Source organism: Cyanistes caeruleus, chromosome 6 (genome assembly GCF_971803275.1).
Source record: "Cyanistes caeruleus chromosome 6, bCyaCae1.hap1.1, whole genome shotgun sequence".
Classification (NCBI taxonomy): Eukaryota; Metazoa; Chordata; class Aves; order Passeriformes; family Paridae; genus Cyanistes; species Cyanistes caeruleus.
Genome location: NC_141706.1, coordinates 37,948,162 through 37,972,969, shown reverse-complemented (window position 1 = coordinate 37,972,969; position 24,808 = coordinate 37,948,162). Strand labels below are relative to the sequence as shown.

The following is a 24,808-nucleotide window of genomic DNA, read 5'->3' as shown; positions in this document are numbered from 1 at the left end:
GAACAGGAATAGGACCATAGCTCTCCTTTTACCCAGAAAGGTGTTTCTGGTGGAATGCTCCTAATTACAGCCAAAGCCATGCTTTGGAAAGCTTCACAGCCACAGCTGGGAATATCACACTCTGATTCAAAAGCAAGTCTAGTTTTACAGTGAAAATAATTTCTTCAGAATGAACATGAGAAAGTCCTGGTGCCATGACACCGTAGTGTCTGAGCACCTGGTAAGAGCACACAAACACACACGGGTGTGTATGAACCAGGAGAGCAGTGCCAACACTCCCAGCTCGCCCTACAGCAGTAGCATGGGAAGAGCAGAAAAAAGGGCTGTATCAGACAAAGACAAAATAAACACCATACATGCCAGATTTTAACTGACCTGTGCAACATGAATAAACTTGATGAACACTTCAGCCCGAAGCTGCGGTGTTGGTCTGCTGAGAACCATTAGCTGCACCCACTGAGAGATACCATTGCAAAGAGAAATTGATCTTTCCATTGTTGGATTCTCTTTCACACAACTATTCACAATGTAGTTCTGATAATCTGAGAACTTAAACAAAAGAAGTGTAGATGAAAATTTATGTAGTTACATACGCCTCATGACCTGTGTGTGGACAGAGGTCTGCTTATTAAATGGAATATGAAAGTATTCATATTTTACATTTAAATATCCATAAAACTGAAATCTTTCCTTTGTAAAAGCTTTGTTAAATTCAAAGCAGGGGCTCTGACTAATTGAATTAACTGAAAATATCTTTTTGCCCTATCTCAGGAGCCTTGGCTCTTATAAACCCCAAGATGAGTAGAACTGGGGCTTTCCTCCCAGTCTCAGTGGCTTCAGAGATTCATTGAGTCCAGACTTCTATAGGGAAGGTTAAACTGAATTTAAATTGCAATCTAATAACTCAGAAATAGTTTAAGGGAGTTCAGTGTTCAGTTTATGTATTCTGTAGCTGGGGCACACTTCTGAATTAACTACATGAATAGAAAAAGCAAGTTCACTGGGATTAATATGAAACAAAGATAAGACCATTAAGAATGAGGGCACAGATTCCTTAATACTTTTAATACAGCTTGTGAAATTCTCTTACTTAATCAAGGAAATCTGAAATTATTCAGTAGATAATAGCTGTTACACACTTCTTTTTTTAAAAGCCATTCTTACATTAAGATTAAATAAAAGAAATTGTTTGCTTTTGTTGATGCAATTTTTATCCACTCTGTTCATTTATCCATTAACAAAAATACACATGAATTTGAACCATCAGAAAATGTGACGTGGGATTTTTACACCCATTCTTTACTATGACCACTAATAAAATCATACCAAAAACACTCGTAGCTGTAAGAGAGATACATTTCTTTCCACAGGAATATGTGGAATAGCATTGATCTTCAAGCTAACGTCATAAATTATCAGGCTGTTTTTTGTTTCTTACTGTCCCTCTCTCACCTTCTCACAGCTTTATAATTTTTTTCCATTGTTTAGTAAGAATTATTAGCACTTTAAAAGCAGATATGACAGCAGGCACCTCTAGATTTGTCCTTGGTAAATTAAAAATGGAAGAAATATTAGTAATTAGCAGAGCTGTCTCTGAGATTACATTGTACTTACATTACAATTACTCTTTGAATTTTGAACCCCAGACAGGTTTGGCTGGATCTTGGAATTTAAGAAAGTATTCTGTATGGATAGGTAATTTTTCAATATCTGACTACATAATTATGGACTTGATAGCAGTTTCAGTAAAACTACAAATCAGTTTATATTTTTTTCTCAGCAGTCATCCCCTTTGGAATTTTCTTTTTGAATGCTGAAGAAATTAATCTCTAAAATGCAACTTGAAAGTCTTTGACTAATTGTGGTGCACACATTTATTAATGAGGTCAGCTATAACAAGCTTGTTAGTGGCAGATACAGTAAAGAAGTTTTGGTACTTAAATATTGCAAGAGTCTGTTCTTGTGATGGCTAACTTAAGAGCCTCAATAGGAAGCCAGAATCCAGATTCTTACAAAGGACTGTGGCCACCCTGTACTTGATGACTATAGATTAAAATACTTCCCAAGCACCAGCATGCCTCCAGTCATTACTCTGTGGACACCATTCCTTGCATTTTAATTTGCTGCAAGATGGATAGTATCTCATGGAAGATTTTTCTGTATGCTGTGTATGTGATCAAATATTCCCTTCTGACTTTCAAATGCCCAAACCTTTAAATAGTTATTTCAGTGACTAGTAACACAGCTGTTCATTTTCAGTCTTTCTCCCAGTATTTGATGCCATATTAAAATAATGAAAGGATTTTTTGGCTTAGGGCATCATGAACATAGTCTTCAAATATTTAATTAATATAGTTAATTATAAATCACATATTATTTTCTTGACTGAAGTCTTGGTAAGCTCAGTTTATACAAAGACATATGCAGGTACCCTGCATATAAAATGTATTCATGTGTGTAACTGTTGGAACCCCATGACACATCTGACACTGACTAAAACCATACTTGTTACACTCATTAATTACCTTACCTCTGCACAGAGGTTTTGAAAATGGTAAGTTATATAAGCTTTGCATATTATTACTGCCTACAGGCAGCAATCTGTGCATGACTTCGGTTCTACAGCTTTTTGAGTTTAACACAAATCACAGTCACGTACTGTCAGCTTAAAATAAAGTACATTAAAACATGACTGAAATCTTCCACCATCTAGTGAGAGCCCCTTTTCTTGCACAGGTTCAGCTTCATATTGTAGTGTTACAAAAATCACACCAAAAACATCTAAATAACAGCAACAGCAGAAAAAAAACACTGAAAAAAACACTTTGCTTTCAGTCTTATTATCACACAGACTCTGCAAGCCTCCTAGATGTTGGGGAGATCTCTAACATTCACTTTTCCATGTGTAAACGGTATCAGGTCTGAAAAGAGGCAATGTTGTAGCATACAATGATGCAAATGAAGCCAAGGTGCATAGGGAAGTTTGCATCTTACCAGCTACAAACATTACTGAGAAAACAAAATAAATGAAAGAAAAAATTAATTCGATAAATCCCTGAGAATTGTTTGTGGATATGAAAGCTTGTATAATAAAATATGCTTATCCCCCCCTTACATTAAAAATGGCATTTTCTAAAGTGCTTTCTTATCTCTAGTTTTTATTTTATTATGCACAACCAAAAAAGGTGAGCAGAGTCCAGTGGCCATCTTCAATGCAGCCCAGTAAACACTTCACAGTCTTGCTGCACTGCTCACTACAGCCACAGAGGGTTAGCATTCTAGGAGAATATTCCAAGCTTCTTCCTTCATCCCACTCCAGCCCAATTACTGATTTGAGTCAAAGGACCATGACATCCCTTGTTCTAACAAAACTAGCTTCTTTGGAAGATGATCTTGGATTTGGAAGAAGGTTTACTCCTCTTCCTTCCAACTGATCTTGCCCCAACTCTTCCACAGCTGAGGTTCATTCTCATTCTCATTCTCATATGGTTGTAGCAGAAGGGTATTGACTCAGAATCTACGTTCCACTTAGATTCTCTTAGATTCTCTGCCATATTTTCTATGTCTTTCTCATATTTGCTTAATAGAAATAAATAGATAAATAGATGAAAATAACTTACTGATATTCTCCTGAAGGACTTAAACTCGAGATAGGTAAGGTGGTCTGACAGCTCCTCTGGCTCAAGATGATCAAAAAGAAGTGAGACTTTCCGTTTCTTACTGGTGTTGGCCTTTACACGCTGTGTCAGCTTCCTAGACCAATCCCTAGAATTTCTTTTAAAACACAATTACTCCAAGTTATTTATTGAAGAGCAGAATTTTCCTCTTTCCCTAAGTCAGAGGTAACATTGTTCTCATGCCTTACTGCAGTAAAAAGTGAACCATTGAATTTCTAAACAGCAAACTCCTTTCAAACATTACAGACTATATGACAAAATATTATTGTTAGTCATTATTGTATTGCTGTAGCATCTTCAGTACAATACTACTGTCTTACTCCCAGCATGAGAGTCTATATAAATTTCTGCAACCAGTTCTACATTTTCAGAATAACTGTCTGTAACTTTGTCTTCACTGACCACATCCAGCACTCCTCCATCTAATAATTCTTAGACTTCCTTGAGAAATCTCTGAGTATGAACTGTCCCCCCCTTTGCTACTGACCCATGGAGTAATAAAATTTATTTCAGTTTGAAAAGGTAAATATCCTCTTTCATAACCAGACACAAAATGTATGCCAAATTCCTCTCTGCTTTAGCCTGTGCATTTCCAAAGCACAAACTGACACTTGTTTAGTCAGTTGTACTGTTCCACAGAACTATCCCACTCTCATGTAACCGTGAAAGATGTCTTCCCAAGAAAGAACTATGTGATGTACAGCTATAGGATTTATTCTTGTCATGACAAGTATTTTATAACCAAAATTATCTAAACGATATCAAGAGTCTGACAATGTAATAAACTATATTCTCACTTACCTTGTTGCTAAAATATAAACACACTTTTTTTACTTCATCTGTAACCCAATCAAATTGTATTCTCCTTTTTCATTGATTTCAAGTGATCTTGCAAAACCATTAAGCATCTACAAATTTTCTAAGTTCCCTGAACAGGGTAAAAACCTAGCTGTCATAGAGAATCAGCATAAAGTCTACGCTGCAGATAAATTTAACCTAAGCCATTCCTGAAAGGCATTCTGTTCCTCTATATAATGTATATTTCATCTGCAAAGAAGTACAAATTCTTCTAGGGATAGCTAACATACGTCTTATGAGAGACATGATATTCCAGTAAAGGAAATTGAGAGCAGAAGTTTGTTTTCTGAATATATTGAGACGTAGACACTCACATTTGAGATGTGTCAATTAGACGACAATGTAACTCCTCACCATTAGCTCGAACCACCTCTTGAAATTCCTCCATAGCTGTGGATAGTTTAGAGTCCATTTTGAACATAATCCAGAATTCTGTAATCCAATACCTATCAAAATTAAAGCACATACAAAAAAAAAAAAAAAAAAAAGTTTTGATCAAGTTAGGCTGAAATTTAGTATGACCCTGCTTGGCTTGGAACGTTGCTTTGGTCAGTTCAGGTCAGCTGTTCCAGCCTCGAGCTCACGCCCATCCCACACTCCGGCAGGGGCAGAGTGTGAAGCAGAAGGCATCGATACTGTGCAATCACTGCTCAGCAACAGGTAAAATAATGCTGACTTTTACTCACAGATTCAACACACAGCATTAGAGAGGCTGCTGTGAAGAAAGTGAACTCCATCCCAGACAGACACAGTACCCAACACTGTACATGTAAAAACCTGTGCTTGCTGGAAAAATGGAAATGCACATTCTTATGGATACACGAATTTGCCTGGAAGCAAAAATGTTACCAGATCTCACACAATACTAAAGCATTCTGACATAACCAGTAATAATCTGCTCTGAGATAATAAAATCATCACAATTTAAAACAAATTCTACTTTCCTGTTTCTAATAATTTTCCCCTTTGTGTAAAAAAGAGGCATAATCAATCTATTAGAGCTGAGTATTTTCCCTCTCATCTGTTTTCTCTAAACTGAGATATCAAACTTTATTACACTTAACAGGTAAAAATAAAAGTGTTCCAGAACTATTTCAAGTGATGAAGTAGAATTACTAAGATGAATTACCTACCAAATGCAATTGAGCTTTGCTTAGTATAAAAATATCTCCAATATCCCACTTAATTATTAATAGACCTATATAATACTAGATGCACTTCTATCATTTCCTGAGCACTGTCAGTTTTCACAGATGTTTAAGATACAGATTCATATAGACTCAGTTGAAAATTGATGACATGACATGACAACTCATGCACTGACTTAAACAGATCTGCTAAAAGCCAATTGGACCTTTTTGTCTAAAGCTGCTAAAGTGAACATTGAAAAGCTGAAGCAGAATACCTGTTTCTCATTTTAATGTCAACTTCAGATATGCAAAAATGTATCTATATTTCTCACATGGATGACTGCAGACTAACAACTAACAGCTACCAACCGAGGATATACTTACCTCACAAAATAGCATATCTTCACACACAGCATGGAAGAGTTATTTTCTAAAGCATTAAGATAGGTAGAAAACTGTTAAGGAAAACCACGTTAATTCACATATGACATAAAGTGTAACATGCTTGATACTTCCCAACCTGTAAGCAGTAAGAACCATCCTGCTGATGGCAAATATTATATCACATTAGGGTTTTACCTAAGTGTATACAAAGTATATCCCAAGGTTGTTACTGAAGTTTATTGCAGCTATGACTACCGTGAGTAATATTGATGCAGTTGGCAGAGTACTGAGTAGTGTTAACCAGTGAAGGCATTCTGTTTCCTACATTTTTCTTTGCAACATGCCTCATAATCTCTCATAAAACTTGTGCTTTAATGACACGAGTCATTAAAATTTAAAATATTCATACCAAATTTATCAATCTATGTATTTATGAAGCAATCCTTTTCAGCTAATTCATTGGAGATTAAAAAAAGTTAAAATTTAAAAAGCTATTTTCTTTTAAACATAACCAGTTGTAGACAATGGTAGGGCAAAATGTAACATGCCTCTCCATAGTAACCTCACCTTTCTAGCTACACAACAGTTTTCATTTGACTTGCTCTGGCAACTGAAAGAAACAACAATATTTTTAGTCTATTAGCTCTTTAAAACATGTTTTGATATTGTAGCCAATGCCTGTTGAAGTCATGGAAAATCCATTTTCAAAATGTATTATGCATGTTTTGATTCTTCTGGTGGAGATGACACACATATTTTCAGGGTCTGAAAAACATAATTTAATGACAAATACCTTGTGGATGCTCTCACAATCTGATTGCAATTAACTGCAGCCTAAATCTACCACATCTGAGGGCACAGCCATCTGCCCTTTAAGTGTGTTTACATTAGCCTGACTATAGAACTGCTGAAGTCTGAGTAAGTTCCCAAATATTTTTAAGGGCTCCTCTCTGAATGTCTGAAATTAGATGACGTACAAAGAACTTGTAACCACCTAAAATCACTCCCATAATTTAGGGGGTGGGAAATCATGGAGCTGGAACACTTGCAAAGTTTTGCAAAATCCAGGGTCCCAGACTACCTGATCCATTCAAAACTGCCTTTAACTTTCAATATCTTTACAGGGAGCTATATACAGAGTTACAAACCAAGCTTGCAAAATATGCTAGTCTAATAAAAGCTCAAATTGCTTTTCTGGTTGTAGAAAATGTTCCATCTCAGAAAGAAGATGCAAGCACTGACTTTCTTCCATGTTCCAAGAGCCCATGAGCCTAAGTGGAATGCAGCACCACACCACGCTAAACTGTAGCTTTGCACTGACCCAACTGATCCAATTGATCCAACACCTGGGATTAGAGAAGCAGCAGGATGTTCCTGCTACAGACAGACAGTTAATGCTTCATTAAAGCTCTGCTGCTTGTAAATGCCTGGAAGACACAGAGTTTAAGGAAAGAAAGGATTTTTCAATTGAATTGTATCAAAATTGGATGGAGATTCTTAGCATGACAGGTCTCTGTCCTGCACTGTGCTCATCTAATTAGAAGTAAACATTTGGTAAAGCTAAGAAGACAGGTAGCATATTCCACAATTAAAAATTCCAAAGAAAGGCCAGTATTGTGAATATGATCTAGTAGCTACATTGTGAAAAACCTAATGAGCCAGAAACGCACATATATGAGTCCAGGCTGTCAACTCAAAATGGGAACAAATAGAAAGGAAAATCTTATGATTTATTTCAGCATTTTTGAGTGTGTGTGAGACAAATAATTTTTGTTGAAAATCTTCATATCCCGATTATACAGTTTTGTTCTTTGCTCTTTGACTTGATAGTGGACAGAGAGAGAAACAGATCTGAAACTTAGGCCCAGGTTCACAGTACCTGACTGAGGTGCCTGTATCCATCTAACACCTGCTAGATATTCCCTCCACAGCCAACAGAGGGTGATTTATCCTACTTAAAACCTGGCTTGGAGTTTCATCTTTTCCTCTGTGCATAACAAGTTAAACCAGACAAACATCAACCCTAAACCAAACAAAAGCACACCATACTACCAAAAACCGTAAAGAACAAGTATGCAATTTAATTAGTGGAATACTAATACACCCATAGATTAAATATCCTCTACTTACCCATTTCAAACTTGTCAGGCTATCAGGTTACCTTAAAAGCAGGTGGAGATTACAAAGGATATAGATCAACGAGTTTCTGAAGCATGTCTGCAGAGGAGATGAAAAACTGATGCATAGCCAGAATTATTTTTAGCAGCTGGTTGTTTTGACATGCATTTCCTTCTAAATCTAAAACACAAAAAGGATTATTCATATTGAAATCTTCCTTAACCTTCATAAACAATTCACAACAGAATTTTCCTTTTCCAGAATCCTAATTCTTATCAGATCTATTCATGTATGCTGTTTCGAAGATAGCAGTAACTTACTAACTTAGGGAGTGCATCATTTTTCTGGTGAGAGCCATATAGCAACTATTATATTTCACTACTGTGTTTGGAAGATGCTTAAATAAATAAGAAAAGAAAAAAGACAAGCAAAAAAGCAGCTGTGTCTCAAAAGCAGTCAGAATACCCAGATAATAATGCATAATTATCTAAGCCCAGCACAGCAATGCACTTAAATGCTTAGCTTTAGGCATATGAATATAAACTTGGAAACAAATCATTGAACTGATAGAGCAAAATAGTTCAGTTACTGATCCAGATCAGCCAGTCATTGGTATGACTACGCTTACCAAACAGAACAGCAACACTTCCAACTGTTTGTGAGGCTTTTTGTACACATAACACCAAAGTGCACACAAGGGATTGGATCACAGATGTGCACAGATGCACATGGAATGAGATACAGCATATGCTAGAAACCCAGAGGTTAAACTGTGCATACTCCCTGTGGTGGACCTGAAAGTACTGCACATCAACTTGAGCTTATGCACTACAAGGATTACAGTGAAAGAGGAGGTTTAGACTAAATCTGCCTACTGGGTCTTGTGGGTTGTTGTTTTTTTTTTTTTCCCCATATTCCAAAAAGATCAAGGACATGAAATGTAGCAGAACACTTTAAAAAGTTTCCATTTCTGCAACAAACAGTAGGGAGAGTGTGTGTAAATATTAACTGACAATGTTTTCCCACAGCCAGTTGTAAGAGAACCTAAGTAGCTTGAACTGGAATTCGACACCCTTTCAAATACAAAACAAAATGTATATTTTTGAATAATTTAAAATAGATTAACCTCTATGGGAACAAATGTAGCTATCTCTTTAAAAAGCAGTAGCAGGAACAAGATAGAGAAGCAAAGCACAATACAGCAAAATGGAACAGGGATGTGAAACAGCAGATTTCCAGTAAATGGAATGACATCTATTGCTAGGGAAGGCAGGGAGAAGGCACTGGAACTTGCACATCACCAAAATGGAACATTAAACTTAGCCCATTTGCAAAACAATATAATCCACATTAGTTACTGGGGGAGAATTTCCATGCCCTTCTACCAGGAAGGTACCAAATGTATCCACCTTCAGTGACAGGGGCAAGGGGAAAGTCTGCCTGTCCTACAGCCCCAGGAATGAGAGCAGTATAGACCCCCAGTAACAGGAAGTTCTTCAGTCTTACAGCATGAATCAAAGTTTATGTGCTCCTTGTTTGTGTGCACACATAATTTCATTCCTTACTGAAACAATCCTTCTGAGATACAAACTACCTAGGTATTACAGCATGAGCACTGAGGGCAAACCAGCAAGTTATTCTGCTAGAGAAGTGGGAAATTTGCAGAGGAAGGCTGGGGCATCAAGAATAAATACTTATTCAGGCCTTCAGTATTTGACATTTTGTACTCTGAGTGTCTTTACAAAGAGTAACATTATTTTATGCCTCACACACAGGGCCCCTATCAGTTTTCATCCTTTGACAAAACTTGGTGTTCTGCCAGAAGCTTCATTCACTAGCTCCTGTTTAATCAGGAAAACAGTTCAATATATGCTTAACTTGGAAGCCAAATAAATATGTGCACACATACTATTAAGAATATACAGCTTCTCATAAATGCTCAATATAGATCATTTCCAGACAACAAAGACAAAAAATAACACTCTCTCCCTTAGCACTTTCATTGTGTGCATTCCTAAATCCTCTGCTATGACATAGCACAGGTATCACTTGTCCACAGGCTCCCATTTGAATTTCTGTTTTCTAGATGGATTCTCTTCCATGTAGCTTTTTCATGTCACAAAGGTGCAGAGAAAAACAGTATGTTCTGCCTACTATTAGCAATTAGGTCAACATATTTATGGTGTTCTCCTGCATAACAAACGTGTATTTATGCTTCACCGCATCTAGACCTGATTACCTTGTAACAGAGATACACTTCATTACAATGACATGCAATTATTTTGCACACATTAAAGCAATGCTAGGTTTGGGGCTATCTGTTCTCTCATCCAACTAAAAGACTCACCTTCACAAAAAAAAAAAATAAAATGAAACAACATTGTGTTTGTGATGGCTTAAAAACAAAATAATCACTCTGAAAAAACAAATGTAAGTGTTCCCAGTACAACACCGAAGAGCAAGCCTGCATGGAGCTGTAGCAGCACACAATTTACAATGGCAAAGCATCTTTGTGCAAACACTGGAGCCAGTAGGAGTTGTGTCCTGACTGTGCTGCAAGCGTGCCTGAGTGCCTCTCATGCAGCATTCTCCTGAGCCCCCAGCAGCTTGTTTTAAAACTCCTTTCCATTTCCGTTTGTATACCTGCTTCTAACCACACAGCCTACTGAGCAAAACCACTGGGTGAGTACTAACTCAAGTGCGATGGGTGTGTTTCAGTTAGTCAATTTACATTAAAGAAAGCTGCAAATTACTGTGTAAGCCTTGGCTTAGTCTCACCGCAGCAAAATACAAATAACCAACTGGTTGCATGTTTTTCTCCCGTAAATTTCCTTACTGTACTATGATTTTTAATAAACATACTCTGAAACAAAAAAAGAAAGCAGAAGTTGAATCTACTTTTCCAGCATTTAACTCCATGAGGGAAAGCACAATGACAGTGATAAGTATTTTATGACCTTTGTAGTAGCACAAGGCCACTAAAAACTACAGTTACAGAATTCCCATTTCTGATGTGAGACTCAGAACACACAAGGGTAAGAACATTCTAATCCAGGCCCATCAGCCACTCTATTGCATGATCTAGTGAGTGACTCCTCAAAATCTGAGATTTGGAAATAGCTTAAGTACCGCTTGTTCCTTGAATGCTTTAGAGAAACAAATTAGTTAGAAGTCAGTAAATAAGGCTTTAAGAGCAAACTACCTGCTTTCCACCAGGTCCTGATGGCCACGAGCCTGTGGTAAATACACTTGAGAGAAAGCATGTGTTCAGTAGAGAACATCGCTGTACTGAGACCTTCCCTCTGATGCATGAATCCAATGATAAGGCAGTAATGAGAATGCCAAGGAGGTCTTAACCAAACTGAATTTTGCAGGAAAGAGAAGTTAGCTTTTCTAGGTCTAAGAGGCCTTTATTTCATAAGCACCATCTTTATTTCATAAGCAGGTTCCAACTGTATCACCTAGAGTACAATTTGAAATGAATCAGAAGTGAATCACAGAGCGCTGACATCACATGATAAGTGACTAAGCTGCTAAGAACACGAATATCTTCTTGTAAACTCCCTTAAGTCTTCCAGTGGTTATCAAAATGTAGCACCAAAAACAATGCAGTTGCCAGAAGTTAAGTGCAAAGCTGAGAGCCCTGGGTTGCTGTTCTGATGTGCTACATGCAATTCTTCAAGACTTCTGCAAAATTTTTTTTCTAGTAGTTTAAAGAAGATGGTGTGGGGATGGTGCTATAAATGACTGCAGAGATTATTAAATCAACATGTGATCTGAAAACTGAGGGAACTCATGTTCTTAAGATCTCAAGGTTTCAAAGACCTTGATGAAACACACGGACAGGTATGAAATATGCAGATATGTGTAGGAGTACCTGGTAGGGTTTAGTGACTGAAATGAAACAGCCAAAAGTCAGTGCATCTGCCCCACATGTGAGGTGCACTACTGCAAGATAACTTTAAAATGGCTAGAAGCAACCAAAACTAAATAAAATGTTTCAAGAGTACTTTACAGATTCTCCCTGGAAATTCCCTTTACAAACAGGAAACAGTCTGTTCCCCTTCAGCTTAAAACTTATGCAATCCATAGTAACCTTCTTACTCCAGACTTACTTCTTCTGTGCTGGGATTCGATACCCTGTAACAGAACTAGTCATTTAACTCTCTTCATTAAACTGAATACATTTGGTCAGAATCAGATTCATAAGAAGCCACCATTCTCCTTATCAGTTGTGACACCATTATTGAGAGTCAGCATCAGATTTAACTTACACTGGTTTTAATCATAGCCAAACGCTTACTTGATGGCAGATACCAGGACTATATTCTATTCTGCTGCTCCACTATAGGAACAGCTTTCTCAAAATAATGCTTCAGTTTAATTTGTTCTTAAAATTCTACAGTGATGAGGACTTCACAGCTTTTGTAGGTGACGTATTCCAGTGCTTGAGTTTCTATATTATTTAAGAGTTCTCCTTTCTGTCTAATCAAACATTTCAGGCAACTTGAGCTGCTTAAGCCCAGACTCAAACAGACAGAAATAAATTGTCTTTACCTTATCAATATATTTTCTCTGTTTAAGGGTTGCATCCCTCACCTATTTTCTGAGCTAAAGAACACCAAATCTGTCATTTTTTTTTACTCCTCAGACTCAAGGTTTTCTAATCCTCTGGTCAACTTGGACGTTGTTTTCTGAACCCTTTGTAGCCCATACCATTATGAAGAAAACCTGAAAACCTAGTACTATACAGAGGAGATCTTAGCACCAGAGCTAGAATATTATTCTTAATATCCTTTACATAATACTTTTGTATACACCTACATTTTAGTGTAAGTAAATGTGCATGTATAATGTATATGCAGAAGATATGACAGTACACACATCCCTCTATGCACACAGAGTTTCTGCAGGGATACAATATCATTAATTGTAATTAATACCATATTCAGTTTTAATCTCCCTCTTCACAATGAGATCCTTTTCTGCAGAAATGTTGTATATGAAGAACTTTACCATACTGTTTTTACAACTGATTGCTCTAAGAAGAAATTTGTGATTTTTGTGAATTGGTAAATGATCCTTAGTGAATTTTTCTTTATTTCAAATCATTATCTTAAGTGGTTGATATCTTTCAGAAATAATATAACTTAATAAGAATGTCTTTACAAAGATGACACAGGAATTAGGTAATAGAATGTGTTTTTTAGTTTTAGCTGCAGCAGAAAACGGGTGAAACATTGAGCTCTCCAGCTCTCATTTAATTCTGTACAGGATGATGGTATTCCCCATCTTGCCGAAAGAATGACATGATGTTCAGCAGATGGCACCAAAAAACTCAGGGAATTGCACCAAAGTTTTGGGTTTGTTTCTTTGTATCATTTTAAATTGGTTTATTGTCCATACATGCTTGCAACTATTGAGCTTTACATAAATTTATTTACATAAGTAATTGAACTTAGGAAGAAAAACTCCAAAACTAAACTTAGAAGAAATCAGTATTTTCCTGAGAGGAAAGAACTGCACCACTTTGTGATCCATCCTGCACCAACAGCTCTCTAAGCAAGCCAAGTAAACACACATGTTAGAAGAAACCCCATAACCTTGGTGTTTCTTCAAGTCTACTCCCTTTAAACTCCCTACAGAATAGAGGAGGGGGAACCCACTCCTGTTCCTCCAAACACTCATAAACAATGCAGATATATCCAAGACAAAAGTGAGGATAATATGCATCCAAAAAGAATAAGACTGTTTTGTGTGAGGGTAGGGAACATTAGGGGAGAAAAAATCTCTAGGGAAAATCATCACCCTCAGAAAGCTACATCTTGCAGAAAGAGCTCTAGGTGGATAATTCTTTGAAATGAAAACAAGGAGATAAAAGCTCTTGTCAAAGGGAAATGGGATAATTTTCAGAAATTAAAATGTACTTTGAGAGAAACCAAATGCAATGTGGGTGTAAAGCATTCCATTAGTCTTGGAAATTCAGATGAGGTACATAGAAGAAGACAAAAAGTTTGCACACATGGACACACACCACACATCATTCTACAGTATGTTTAAAATATTGATTTTAGCAAATTTAGATGCGAACATTTTAATCAAATAGTCTTTTTCTCCAAAGCCTACAAAACATAATTCAAGCATTCAAGACTTTTTCCCAAAGCTTTAACTCATGATACTGGAGCCCTGTGAATTTTTTGAGCTGCCGGCAACTCTTGAATAATTCAAATGCAATCCTTGGCAACAGAGCTGTGCTAGCATAGACACTGATGGGTAGGAAAAAACAGACTACCAGAACAGAACCAGAAACTTCTGAGGCCAGTGTCACTGTCTGACCACTGAACCCAGATGTGTGCTTAACCCTTACACTGCAGTGTTTTACTACAAGTTTCCCTCTAACTGCATGATTGATCCTGGGGCACCTAGTCATCACATCCAAGGAAGCATGAAGCCTGTCCCACCCAAAGGTTCAAACTGTAAGAGCCTAGAAGACTCCAAGCTGCTTGCCTCCCAAGGGCTTGAAGAAGTTGCAGATGGCTTGGGTGCCACTTCCTGACCTCGATTTCCATTACTGCTGCATGCTCCAGCTCTTATCCCGCTCTAGCATTCCTCACTTCCCCTTTCACTTCCTAGTCTTTGCTTTAGCCTTTAGGTATGCATCTGGAACTGGTGTTTACCTGGCAAACCAGCTTGTAACCCAGCAGCTGGGGATGCCTTCTCACAGTGCCCCAGCAGCGAGGAGCCTGGCAGGACACAGCCAGAACAGCTGACCCCAGCTGACCACTGGGATATTTCAGGTCATATCATGTAATGCTCAGCATTTAAAAACAGGCTGCAAGTTTGACAGGGCTGCTGCTGCTTGGGAACTGTCTGGGTATCAGCTGGCTGGTGATGGGCAATTAGAATATTCCGCATTGCTAAATAAAAGTTATCCTGATTTTTCCTGAAGTTACATTTAGAGGCATGAAGAAAAAATTTGCAGTCATATCCCTATAGCAAATAGAATAAGAGACTGCTTTATAAAGAAAAAAATCTAAGTTTTCTTCATTTTGTTTTATTACTTACTTACTGGCTTTGGAAAATTATATTGCAAAAAAGTGAAGTCAAATTTGCAAAATAGAACTTTATAAGATATATATAAAGATATCTAAAGTTCCTTTTCTTTGGGAAATTTTTTTCACAGATATCAGGTTAAAAAAAAAATCATTTTCATTTTGGTACAACCACGATTAACAGTTAGCTAAACAGCACTTAGAATTCTCCAGAGCAGTAACTACTTTTCTGTTCCCACAATGACATGCATTCTACAGAGCAATAATGACTCTACTGCTCCCACAATGTCATTAATTGATCATTAACATAGTTTATGTTGCCAAGCAATACTAAGGTTTCTGCACTGTGTTTGACCAAATAGCACTCAGATTACTTAACACACAATGATCAACAGCATTTTCACACAGAACAGCATCATGAACAAAATTTAACTACCTGGGAAGGGGTGAGGAGGGTGGATTGGAGACCTCAACATTCAGCCCAGGCTTCAAGGACAAGGAATAGAACACTGCAAGTTTGTGCAGCATGAGACAAAAACAAATGATTGTTCAAGCAAACATGAGAGATAAAAAACAAATAGCCATAGTTGCATTCTGTGGGTGTGCATATGCCTTGAAAGAATTTATGGCCTTTGAATCAGAATTCTATATCAGAATTTGTTCTATAGTAAATTTGATAAAAGAATAATCTCATAATTGAACTGTGATTGTTTTAGTAGGTAATTGAGTGTTTGAAAAGACTGAAGGAAGTATGTTAAAAGTAGAGCGGGTTTTTCCAGATAACTGATATGGGAGAAACTGGATAGCTTTCATTTTTTTCTGTATTTTAGAGGAGAAAATACCTACAGCTCTAAAGAATTAACTCTAAATTGCCTGGTTTTTTGTTTGTAAGATGGATGCAATACATACCTGACTCTCTTCCTAAGTCTCAATATGTTTTTGCATGATATTGGTATGAGCAATATAAAAATATTATCTGTTCACGTAACTACACAGCTCAATAATGTAGGTTTTTTTTTGATTCCCAAAAATGTCAACTATGATTAACTTCTCCCATTTTAGGTAGCTTACCTTTGTGAGATTTTTGATTTCTATCAAAAGAATTCTGTGGCATCTTTCATCCAGACTAGTCTGGATGTGGTTCCCAGTGTTATTAAGGTTTACAAACATGTCACTTTACCACACATTGAGGCAACAAGCTAGTTTAGCACAGATCAAACATTGCAGAACAACTTATCACAACCTACTCCTAGACCTAGCTGTCTATGACTATTATGACCATTAGAAGTTGAAATTTGCGTTCGTTTCACACAAATTCTATTAAGAACATTGTTAATCTTTCAAGTTGTAATTTTTCACTTCCTTTAAGTCCTCCAAGGGTTAAAAGTGACATATATATGTAGCTCCACTGCAAACAGTTTATCATGTATGAGATTTCACATGGAATTAAGCTATATGGTCTCAGAAACATTTTTGTTGCTTTCCTTAAGCCCTTAACTTACATCTCTTTAAAGAAACCAAACACAGGGACTCTGTACTGTGATGTACATTTGGAGATGATACTTCTTGATTTCTTTTTAACTGAAGTGTCTGAATTGTAGGATAAGCATGGGCTATCCCTATGCTACAATGAACATACTTCCAGCACTCAAATGTAAGAGGCAACGAGTAAGATCTTGTACTCAGAGGTTAAGGACAAAAAACACCTTCATAACAATGAACATGTTCCATAAGAACATGAGTTCTTATGGAATTCTCAGCTTTTAAATGATCCTCCGATTTTTTAGGAAAATGTAAGTGTTTGAATAAATGATGGTTTTCAAGTGCACTCTTGGAATTGTTTGTCAGGTAATTCTAGGTAGCATTTCAGGACATTACTACAGACAAAACAAGCAGATATCAAACTGGCACTATGCTGAAGACACACGTTGCCCTGACTGCAATGGAATCTTTAAATGCTTGTAAAAACAATTTAAACAAACATTTTGTGTGGGCAAGGAAAAGGCCCTCTGACCCTACATGGTTTATAAGCTTGAAGGCATGCTAAAATAGCTCATTGAATCTTTGAAAGGTATGTTTGTTAAAAAAATAAGCACTCTTAAACTTTAGATAAAAAAGTAGATTTATAAGATAAAAATAGATACAGTTGAAGGAAAGAAACAGAGACCTCTTACCATGCGCTAACATATCGTGAAGTTACAAAAAAAAAAAAAAGAAAATTTCCTAGATTAGAAATTGACTTCACAACACTTATTGAGAACTTCAAGTTCACAGTAGCGTGAGGATACCCTCAGGTCATAAATGTCATGAACATTTAGCAGGTAAGTTAAATAAAGTTAATAAAGTTGGTTTAAAGTTAATAAATTAGGTATCCAGTGAAGTGAACACTGCTAATACATTTTTCATCGCTGATCTGTAACACTTTCTGAACTAAATATATGTTATGCATTTACATAGTCTCACAAAGATTACTATAAGAACTGTGACATAAACACACATAAAATGTGCTATTAAGTATATGCTTCCTGTGTTCTACTGACCTGCCAGCAAACTAGACCCTACTGTGCTGGTTCCAACAACAAAGCTGACAGGTTAAGTGCCTTTACAACTAGCAACAAAACAGGAGACAAAGCCATATTGACTTTCAGAGAACTCTCTGCTAGTCAAAAGTACATTTTATGTACTACATAATGAAAAGAAAAAATGGATGCAGGGGGTTAAAGTTACTGTTCTATGTAAAATTCCACTCCAGAACCACAGTCACTAATGACAATTTCCTCCAGAATAAATTATCTCCCTCCTGAGGCTGTCATATCCCAGACCAAGACTTATTAACTACTTCTTTGCTTCCCTGAGCTTACAACTTCAGTCATTTTGTTGCCAATGAAAAATCTACTTTCAATTATGTCTTTATGAGCTTTTTGTTCAGGATTAACATCTCTGATGTAGAGGTTGCACTGAATCTAACCTTTCTTTAGCTACTGCCTTTTCTAGTTTTTTTAATCATTTTACCCCACCTTCTGCTCTTCCTCTCTATGCACTCTCCTCCCTTCTTCCTTTCTCTTTTCCTCCCCTTCTTTTCTAAGGCAAATACATGTGATGCATTTATTTGTGCTCTACAATTCTTCTTGTCAATCCAGATCACAGCAGTAACACCATCCTGTAGCTACTTATAATGTTGGGAGGTTTTCTGAGACACGTCTTGGAATGTGTTTTGAATCACTCTCCTGTGTAACCTGCATAATCCTGTAGAACCAAATCTCTTCTCTTAAAACTGGTGAGAGTGGTTTCAAGTCTCTACAGATCTCCTAAGAAAGGAACAATATTCCTTTCTAAGACACTTCCTACCTTCAATCTCTCATCATGCTATTTTTTCCCCAAACTCTTGCCTTCACTTACATCCTTGCCTTTACTTTTGGCAACTCATTTGCAGGATGATTCATCTTCGTCATCCTGATTCAAACTTCCATGGGACTTGAAGAAACCTCTACTTTTAGCATCTCCTCATGATGCTATTGAACAAACACTGGTATGATGCTACTCTTCAGGTGTAGTGACCACCTACATGACTTCAAACTACCTCTTAAGACCTTCACTGTTTTTCTGTCTCTAAGGCACATGCCTGTCATTCGTTGGTCCAAGCAAAAGAAGAGCAAGTTTGAGAGGTGAAAGAGTACACACACTAATCACCCCAAAGCAGGAATTTAAGTTAACTGCACTGAATAAGGTTTTGGATTAACTTGGTTCTCTGGACAAAGTCGACAAAACGTCATTTACAATACTGCAGCAAAGTTTAGTCATTACACTTTTTAATTTCAATTTAGCATGTCCCCTTCCTCCTTTCTTCTCCTAATCCATGTTGTAAGATAAACTACTTATGCTTGTGTTCTTCACACCTGTGTGTGTTGATTCTTAATACCTTCTTGGCTAGACCTTCTTGTGATATTCTCTGCATATTCAGCAAAAGGCTGCCAGCTTCTTCCTTACATACCATTGTGCACAGCAGCCTCTCTTACACACTGCTTGCTTTTTCCAAAGTCATATCATTGAGCCAAGGAATATAAACTCAGCTGCATCCATTACAGAGGAACTGTACTTGTACATGTAACATCAGCAGGTGCTAATTGTACTGTGAAGTACTATGCTAAGGAGATGCAGTATATATTCTGAAATGTGACACATCACCATCTCCATCTACTGCCTCTCATTCTCCTTAAGACTAGACAGCAAATGAATCAATGGATTTTTCCAGAAAGTAAACTTCAAATGTACAGTTTCTTAGGGGGTTCTGTACTTTAAACATTTAAATAAAACTTGCTCAAATCACAATAATGACTTCATAGAATAATATACAAAAATATTATAGGTCAGCATATCCAAGACTGAAGATATAATCTCAGCCTAAACAGAAATATTAGCATAGAGGTTAAAATATTTCAGTACTACGCATGAGAAGAAACTTGCTCAATCCTTCAGATTTCTGTAATCATTCTGCAGCTATGCTTTTTTCCCACCATTTTGCTCCCTCCCCCCAACCCTTTTCAAAATCTCAGATTAAAGTGTTTTCATCTCCTCCTTCATTGGCATAATAATGTGAATGAATTTTGCACTGGTTTTGGTGATAGATATAAGAGCCTTCTTTAATGCACTTCATTGTTCTGGTTATCTAGTGTTGTAACAGTTGTATTTTTATTTAAATACCTTAAAGGGAAGTTCCAACAAAGCATAAGAACATGTATAATTTCATAGAAGATGTATAAATACAGACACTACTATTGTCCAACTAAGGGTCTAAACCTCTGCAGCACACAAAATGATTTTAGCAGTCCTTAGTGAGTTATAATGATGTTTGCTGATGCACTACAATTCACCTTGCTCAACTCATGTACAGCTTGTCCAGGGACAAGGAAACCCTCTCTAGTGGACTACAGCAATTTCCTAGCTGAAGTGGGAAACCCTTAAGAAAGACTCACGTGTGTGTGTAGCTGAACTGCATGGGTACGCTTGCTTTTCTTCATTACCTTAGTCCTTTTAACATACTGACTCTCAGGAATAGGAGAACACCTAAGCATATCTATATTGCTATACAGAGTATTAGCCCCAAATAATCTCCTACTCAGGGTTTCACCTGCAGTACTTTAAATTAATCACTTTAATAATGATACTAAACTGTCATAATGCTACATTTATATTACTGTTTTTTCATAAAAATGTGGAGACATTAATATTGGTCAAGTAGTTGCAATATTACAACCACCTCAAGGTCTTATGTTTTAGATATTTTATCCCACTCCTACTGAACTGAAACTTACAAAAATATCAATCAACATTTGTTGAAGAATTAGGGCTTTAGAGCAGTTCAGTGTCTTCACAATAATGAATTGGGGGAGAAAAGAAGAAAAAAGAAACAAGACATTACTGACAAATACATGTTTTACCAGCTTTTCTCAGACATGCATTTCTCTGTTCAAGCTGATTAGAAGGCTTTAAAGTTAAAAAAAAACCAAACCCGTTTTAAACAAATGCAAAAGATTAGTCATTGTTTACACAGTATTTATGCACTGTACCAGTTGATCAGCACGATGTGTTACTATTTAACTATATAGATAATTATTTTAGAGCTGAGTGGGTGTTCAAGTACATTTATCTTCTAAGGACTACTTCTGAAGGCTTTGCCACATATGCTCTGGGAGTAGCTGAAAACACTGAAAGACTCAGCATTAACAAACAGATGTGCTGCTTATAAGCAAATTATTCAGAATCACTTCAAGTGTCTTCAGTAATAACATATTTTAATAATATTGAATATAAACACATTTACTAATGAAAAAGTTGGAAGCTAGGGATACAAAGCTTAGGCAATGGTTCCATTTATCCATATTTCAATTCTTATTGTAAAAGGATAAATAGATAACTGATAAGTTAAAAAAATAAGTTATCATTTCTGTTTGGATTCTTTCCCTTTTCTAATGAAATATCTTTAAATCTATACTGATAACACAGTAAGTGTTATGTCACCTAACTTAAAAATAGTCCTTGTTTAAAAATGTTTAATACGAACATGTTGCTTACACACATTGTGAGAACATTACTGCAATATGCAAAAATATAACGATTACTTGCCAAAGTTTACAAAATTGGTCCATGAAGGAACAATGAAACTACTCTTAGAAGTGCAGATGATTGGAATTTTTCCAGTTCCCTCAAGAAGAAGCAGTAGTTAATCTAATTTCTCAGCATACGTTACACACATCTGCATAAACACATCCATCAACCAAAACTACAATCACCTGTAGCACAGACAATTCTCAGTTAACACCTTTCTATTCCACCAATGAATCATTTTAATTCCCTTCTAAGGGATTTAAACATAGCCAGGACAGAAACAAATTAATGACTCTAAAACACTCCAGGCACTCACCAAAAGACTGAATGCAGGTTTCAAGAAGGTCTTCCAAAGTGGCCCCTTTGGCTAGGGGTCCCAGCGGCACCATCATGACCTGAGTGTGATTTGAGAGGCTGGGACAGTGCTGCTGCAGCTCCAGCGCTGACTCAGGGGCACTGCTGCATGCTTGGGCAGGTTGCCTAGAAGAAAGCACAATAGTGAGGTAAATACAAGACAGAGTGGCAGATTTTACGCTGTATGGGAAAGGAGAGATGTAAAGGACAATTAACTCCTTCTGGTTAGGGTGCTGAAAGACATAACCCTCCCACTTAATGTGTACACCAAAGGGACTGCTCAATAAGTGACTTCTTTTCTGCTAAATGTCAGCTGCAGAGCACATCGTTATAGAGCTCTCTGAATGAGCTGTCAGGATTATCAGAGGTCTTGTCTCTTTGCTGGAGAGTACGCAATAACCTACTGCCAGATGTTTGTATGCCCACCAAATGTAAAGGAGAAATAAATAAATAAATATTATGCATATTGGAAAACACCAGACTAGCTTTATTAATTTCATTTGAAAAGTCACTGTTAAGTAAACAAAATATAAGCAAAACTTAAGAGTGGAGTATTTCACAATCGAAACAAATATATTAATTTGCATTATTCTATACTATTATTTCCTTTTGTTTTTAAATAGTATACATGAACAAATAAATTTATTTAATAACAATCGTAAATGAAACAAAAATAAAACACGTATCTAATTTTAGTCTTGTGTTTTGACTATATAATACCTCTACTTCAAGAATTTGTATATTTATGGATAATATTAAAGGCTATTTGTTGCTTGCATACATGTTCATATTTCTGTATAAAATAGTAAATTGGAACAATATTGTATTGATGAAAAGTGATGAAATAGATTCACCTGCAAATATCGGGAACCACTGCAAAATCTGACTTGAGAGTATAGCCATACAGTTCACAAAAGAACAAGCACCGCCATTTCAATAAAACTTGGGTTTATTTCAGGGACTCCTGAAATTTCAGGGATTCTTTGGGTTTATTTCAGATACTCCACAGCCTTCCTAAACAAGTGACTCCAGCATCTTTAAGCTGCTATCTTAAGCTTTCATGTAACTTTTCTTGCAAGACTCTTTTAACCAGCTGACAGTCCCAGGAAGAAAAGGCATAGAAATTTCTCCAGTGTGCATATTCAATAGAGACAGTATAAGTAAATTCACAGTCATTGCCGAATAGGCACTCCTGCACGGAGTTAAAAATACGCATTCCTTAAGAAGACATGCATATGGACCCTTCCTCATCCCCGTGAAAGTCCAGCCTTATCCTTACCTTTCCATCTCATTAGAATGCTGGGAAAGCCAGGAAACTGACCACGGTGTCATTTACAACCCAACACTGATCCCAGGCCTCCATAGTTTCAAATTCAGGACAATACACGCCTGACCCTTCAGAGGCAGTAACCATCACTGAGCTCCTCCGTAGTTAGGCTGACAGTAGCTGACATGCAAATGCTCTCTTCCCTTCCCCCTTTTTCTCAATTTCCCTCTTAGCTTTGTGATCTGACTTCCTGTTCTCATATAAAAAGAACAAGGGCCTGGTCTGCTTTCAGCGTTTTCTTTTTACAAGCCCCTTTCCTAGCTTTATTCCAGTGCCTCTTCAACACAGGGCAGAGGATCCCAGCAAGCAATAACAAAGCAGGAGTTAAGGCAGAAGATATTTCAGGCTTTGGCAACACCCGGGAAAAAAACCTGAAGTTTCCACACCTGAAAAAGTTTACAGTAATACTGTGGCCGACTTGGCCCCGCTGGACAGGCAAAGCTCAGCCGGCGGCACCTCTGGTTATTCCTTAGAGCAGCTCCTCTCGCAGCAGTGAGGACTGAGGGGCAGCGGGGGTGCCCGCCCTGCATTTCCACTGTACGCCCTTGGCGGTGGGGAGGATATCACAAGTAAGTGACAGTCCTCTGGGGACTGACCCCGGAGCAGGTGTCGCCTCCCCGGCGGGGCGGTGACAGCGGCGCTGCCGGAGCCTCTCCCGGCGGCCCCGGCCGTGCGGCAGGAGCCGAGCCCGGGCGGGCGCCGCGCCTCCTCCCGCTCCGCTGTAACGTGAGGCTGCTCCAGCCCGCTGACCCTCCTGCCCGGCGAGAACTGCCATCCCAAGGGCCAAACGAAATCCTACCCCGCTCACCCCCTCCCGCTCTCCTCCCCCCTCCCTGTCCCGCTCGGGAGGCCCGGCAGTACCGCCGTGCCCCACAGAAACCCCGCGGGCACCGCTCGCTCTCAGGCTCGGCGGCGACACCGACCCCGGCACCCCCGCCGCGGGCAGAAAGCAGCACGGCAAACTCACTGGTTTTCTCTCCTCTTGCCCAAGGTCCCCATGGCGCTTCCAGCCGCAGCTCCGCCGCCGGCCGGCCGTGCCAGCAGCAGCGCAGGGCGCGGGGCTGCGCGGGGCGGAGGAGGCCGGGCGGAGCGGCGCGGCCCCGCGCATCGCCTCCTCGCTCCCGCGCCCGTCTCGCCTCGGGACGAGGCTGAAACCGACTCAAGTAGGGCAGCGACAGCGGCGGAGATCTTATCGGCAGGAGGAAGTACTGAGCTGGGGCTCCTCTTCTCTGAAGCCGCCGGCTTTACCAGGTACCCGCAGGCGCTCCCGGCTCTCGCCGCCCGGCTCTGAAGCCGCCTCAACTTTTTTCCAGAGCACCACCTCGGCTCGGTAGGGCAGGGCAAGGCAGGGCAGGACCTGCCCTCCCCTCCTCTGCCCTCCCCTCCCCTCCCCTCCTCTCTGAGCAAGCTGCTTCCGAGCCGCCGGGGCTCGCTCACGCGTGGCTGAGCCGCGCCCGCGGAGCTCGCCCGGCGGGGGCCGGGGCTGGGGGCGAGCGGCCGGAGCGGGGGGCGAGCGGCCGGAGCGGGGGGCGAGCGGCCAGCAGGGCCCCCCCACCCAGCCCCAGAGGGTGGGCGGCGGGCCTGGCCGGGGTGCCCGGGTCGTGCCTCTGTGCCATGCTGAGCTGGAGGCACAAAACTGAGGTGCCCGCCTTGATGATTGCCATCTTAAAGGTTTATCCGGCACCTTACGCTGTCCCTCCAGTTTAACTGCACAGCAAGAAAAGGGGGACCGGTGCTTTTCATGGTTCTTGTATCACGGTTAGGAGTTTCTGAGAGCTCTTCCGACTCAACGTTGTCAACTTT

At 38.8% G+C, this 24,808-nt stretch overlaps 1 protein-coding gene across 2 annotated transcripts in view; it reads right to left on the bottom strand.

The window, feature by feature from the left end:
- Positions 1–24,334, bottom strand: part of RASGRP1 (RAS guanyl releasing protein 1) — a 38,238-nt gene extending 13,904 nt beyond the window's left edge. Inside the window, exons 1-7 of one of the 2 annotated variants that reach the window (XM_086895003.1) lie at positions 23,973–24,334; positions 21,641–21,804; positions 8,242–8,347; positions 6,050–6,112; positions 4,850–4,981; positions 3,621–3,774; positions 376–549 (exon numbers count right to left, since the gene is read on the bottom strand). In XM_086895003.1, coding sequence (XP_086751129.1) covers positions 376–549; positions 3,621–3,774; positions 4,850–4,981; positions 6,050–6,112; positions 8,242–8,347; positions 21,641–21,804; positions 23,973–24,004 — 825 coding nt within the window. In that variant the 5' untranslated portion in view covers positions 24,005–24,334. Of the gene's footprint in view, positions 1–375; positions 550–3,620; positions 3,775–4,849; positions 4,982–6,049; positions 6,113–8,241; positions 8,348–21,640; positions 21,805–22,957; positions 23,507–23,972 lie in introns of those variants that run through there. The other variant, XM_023928349.2, reaches the window with a different exon arrangement.
- Positions 24,335–24,808: the final 474 nt, after the last annotated feature.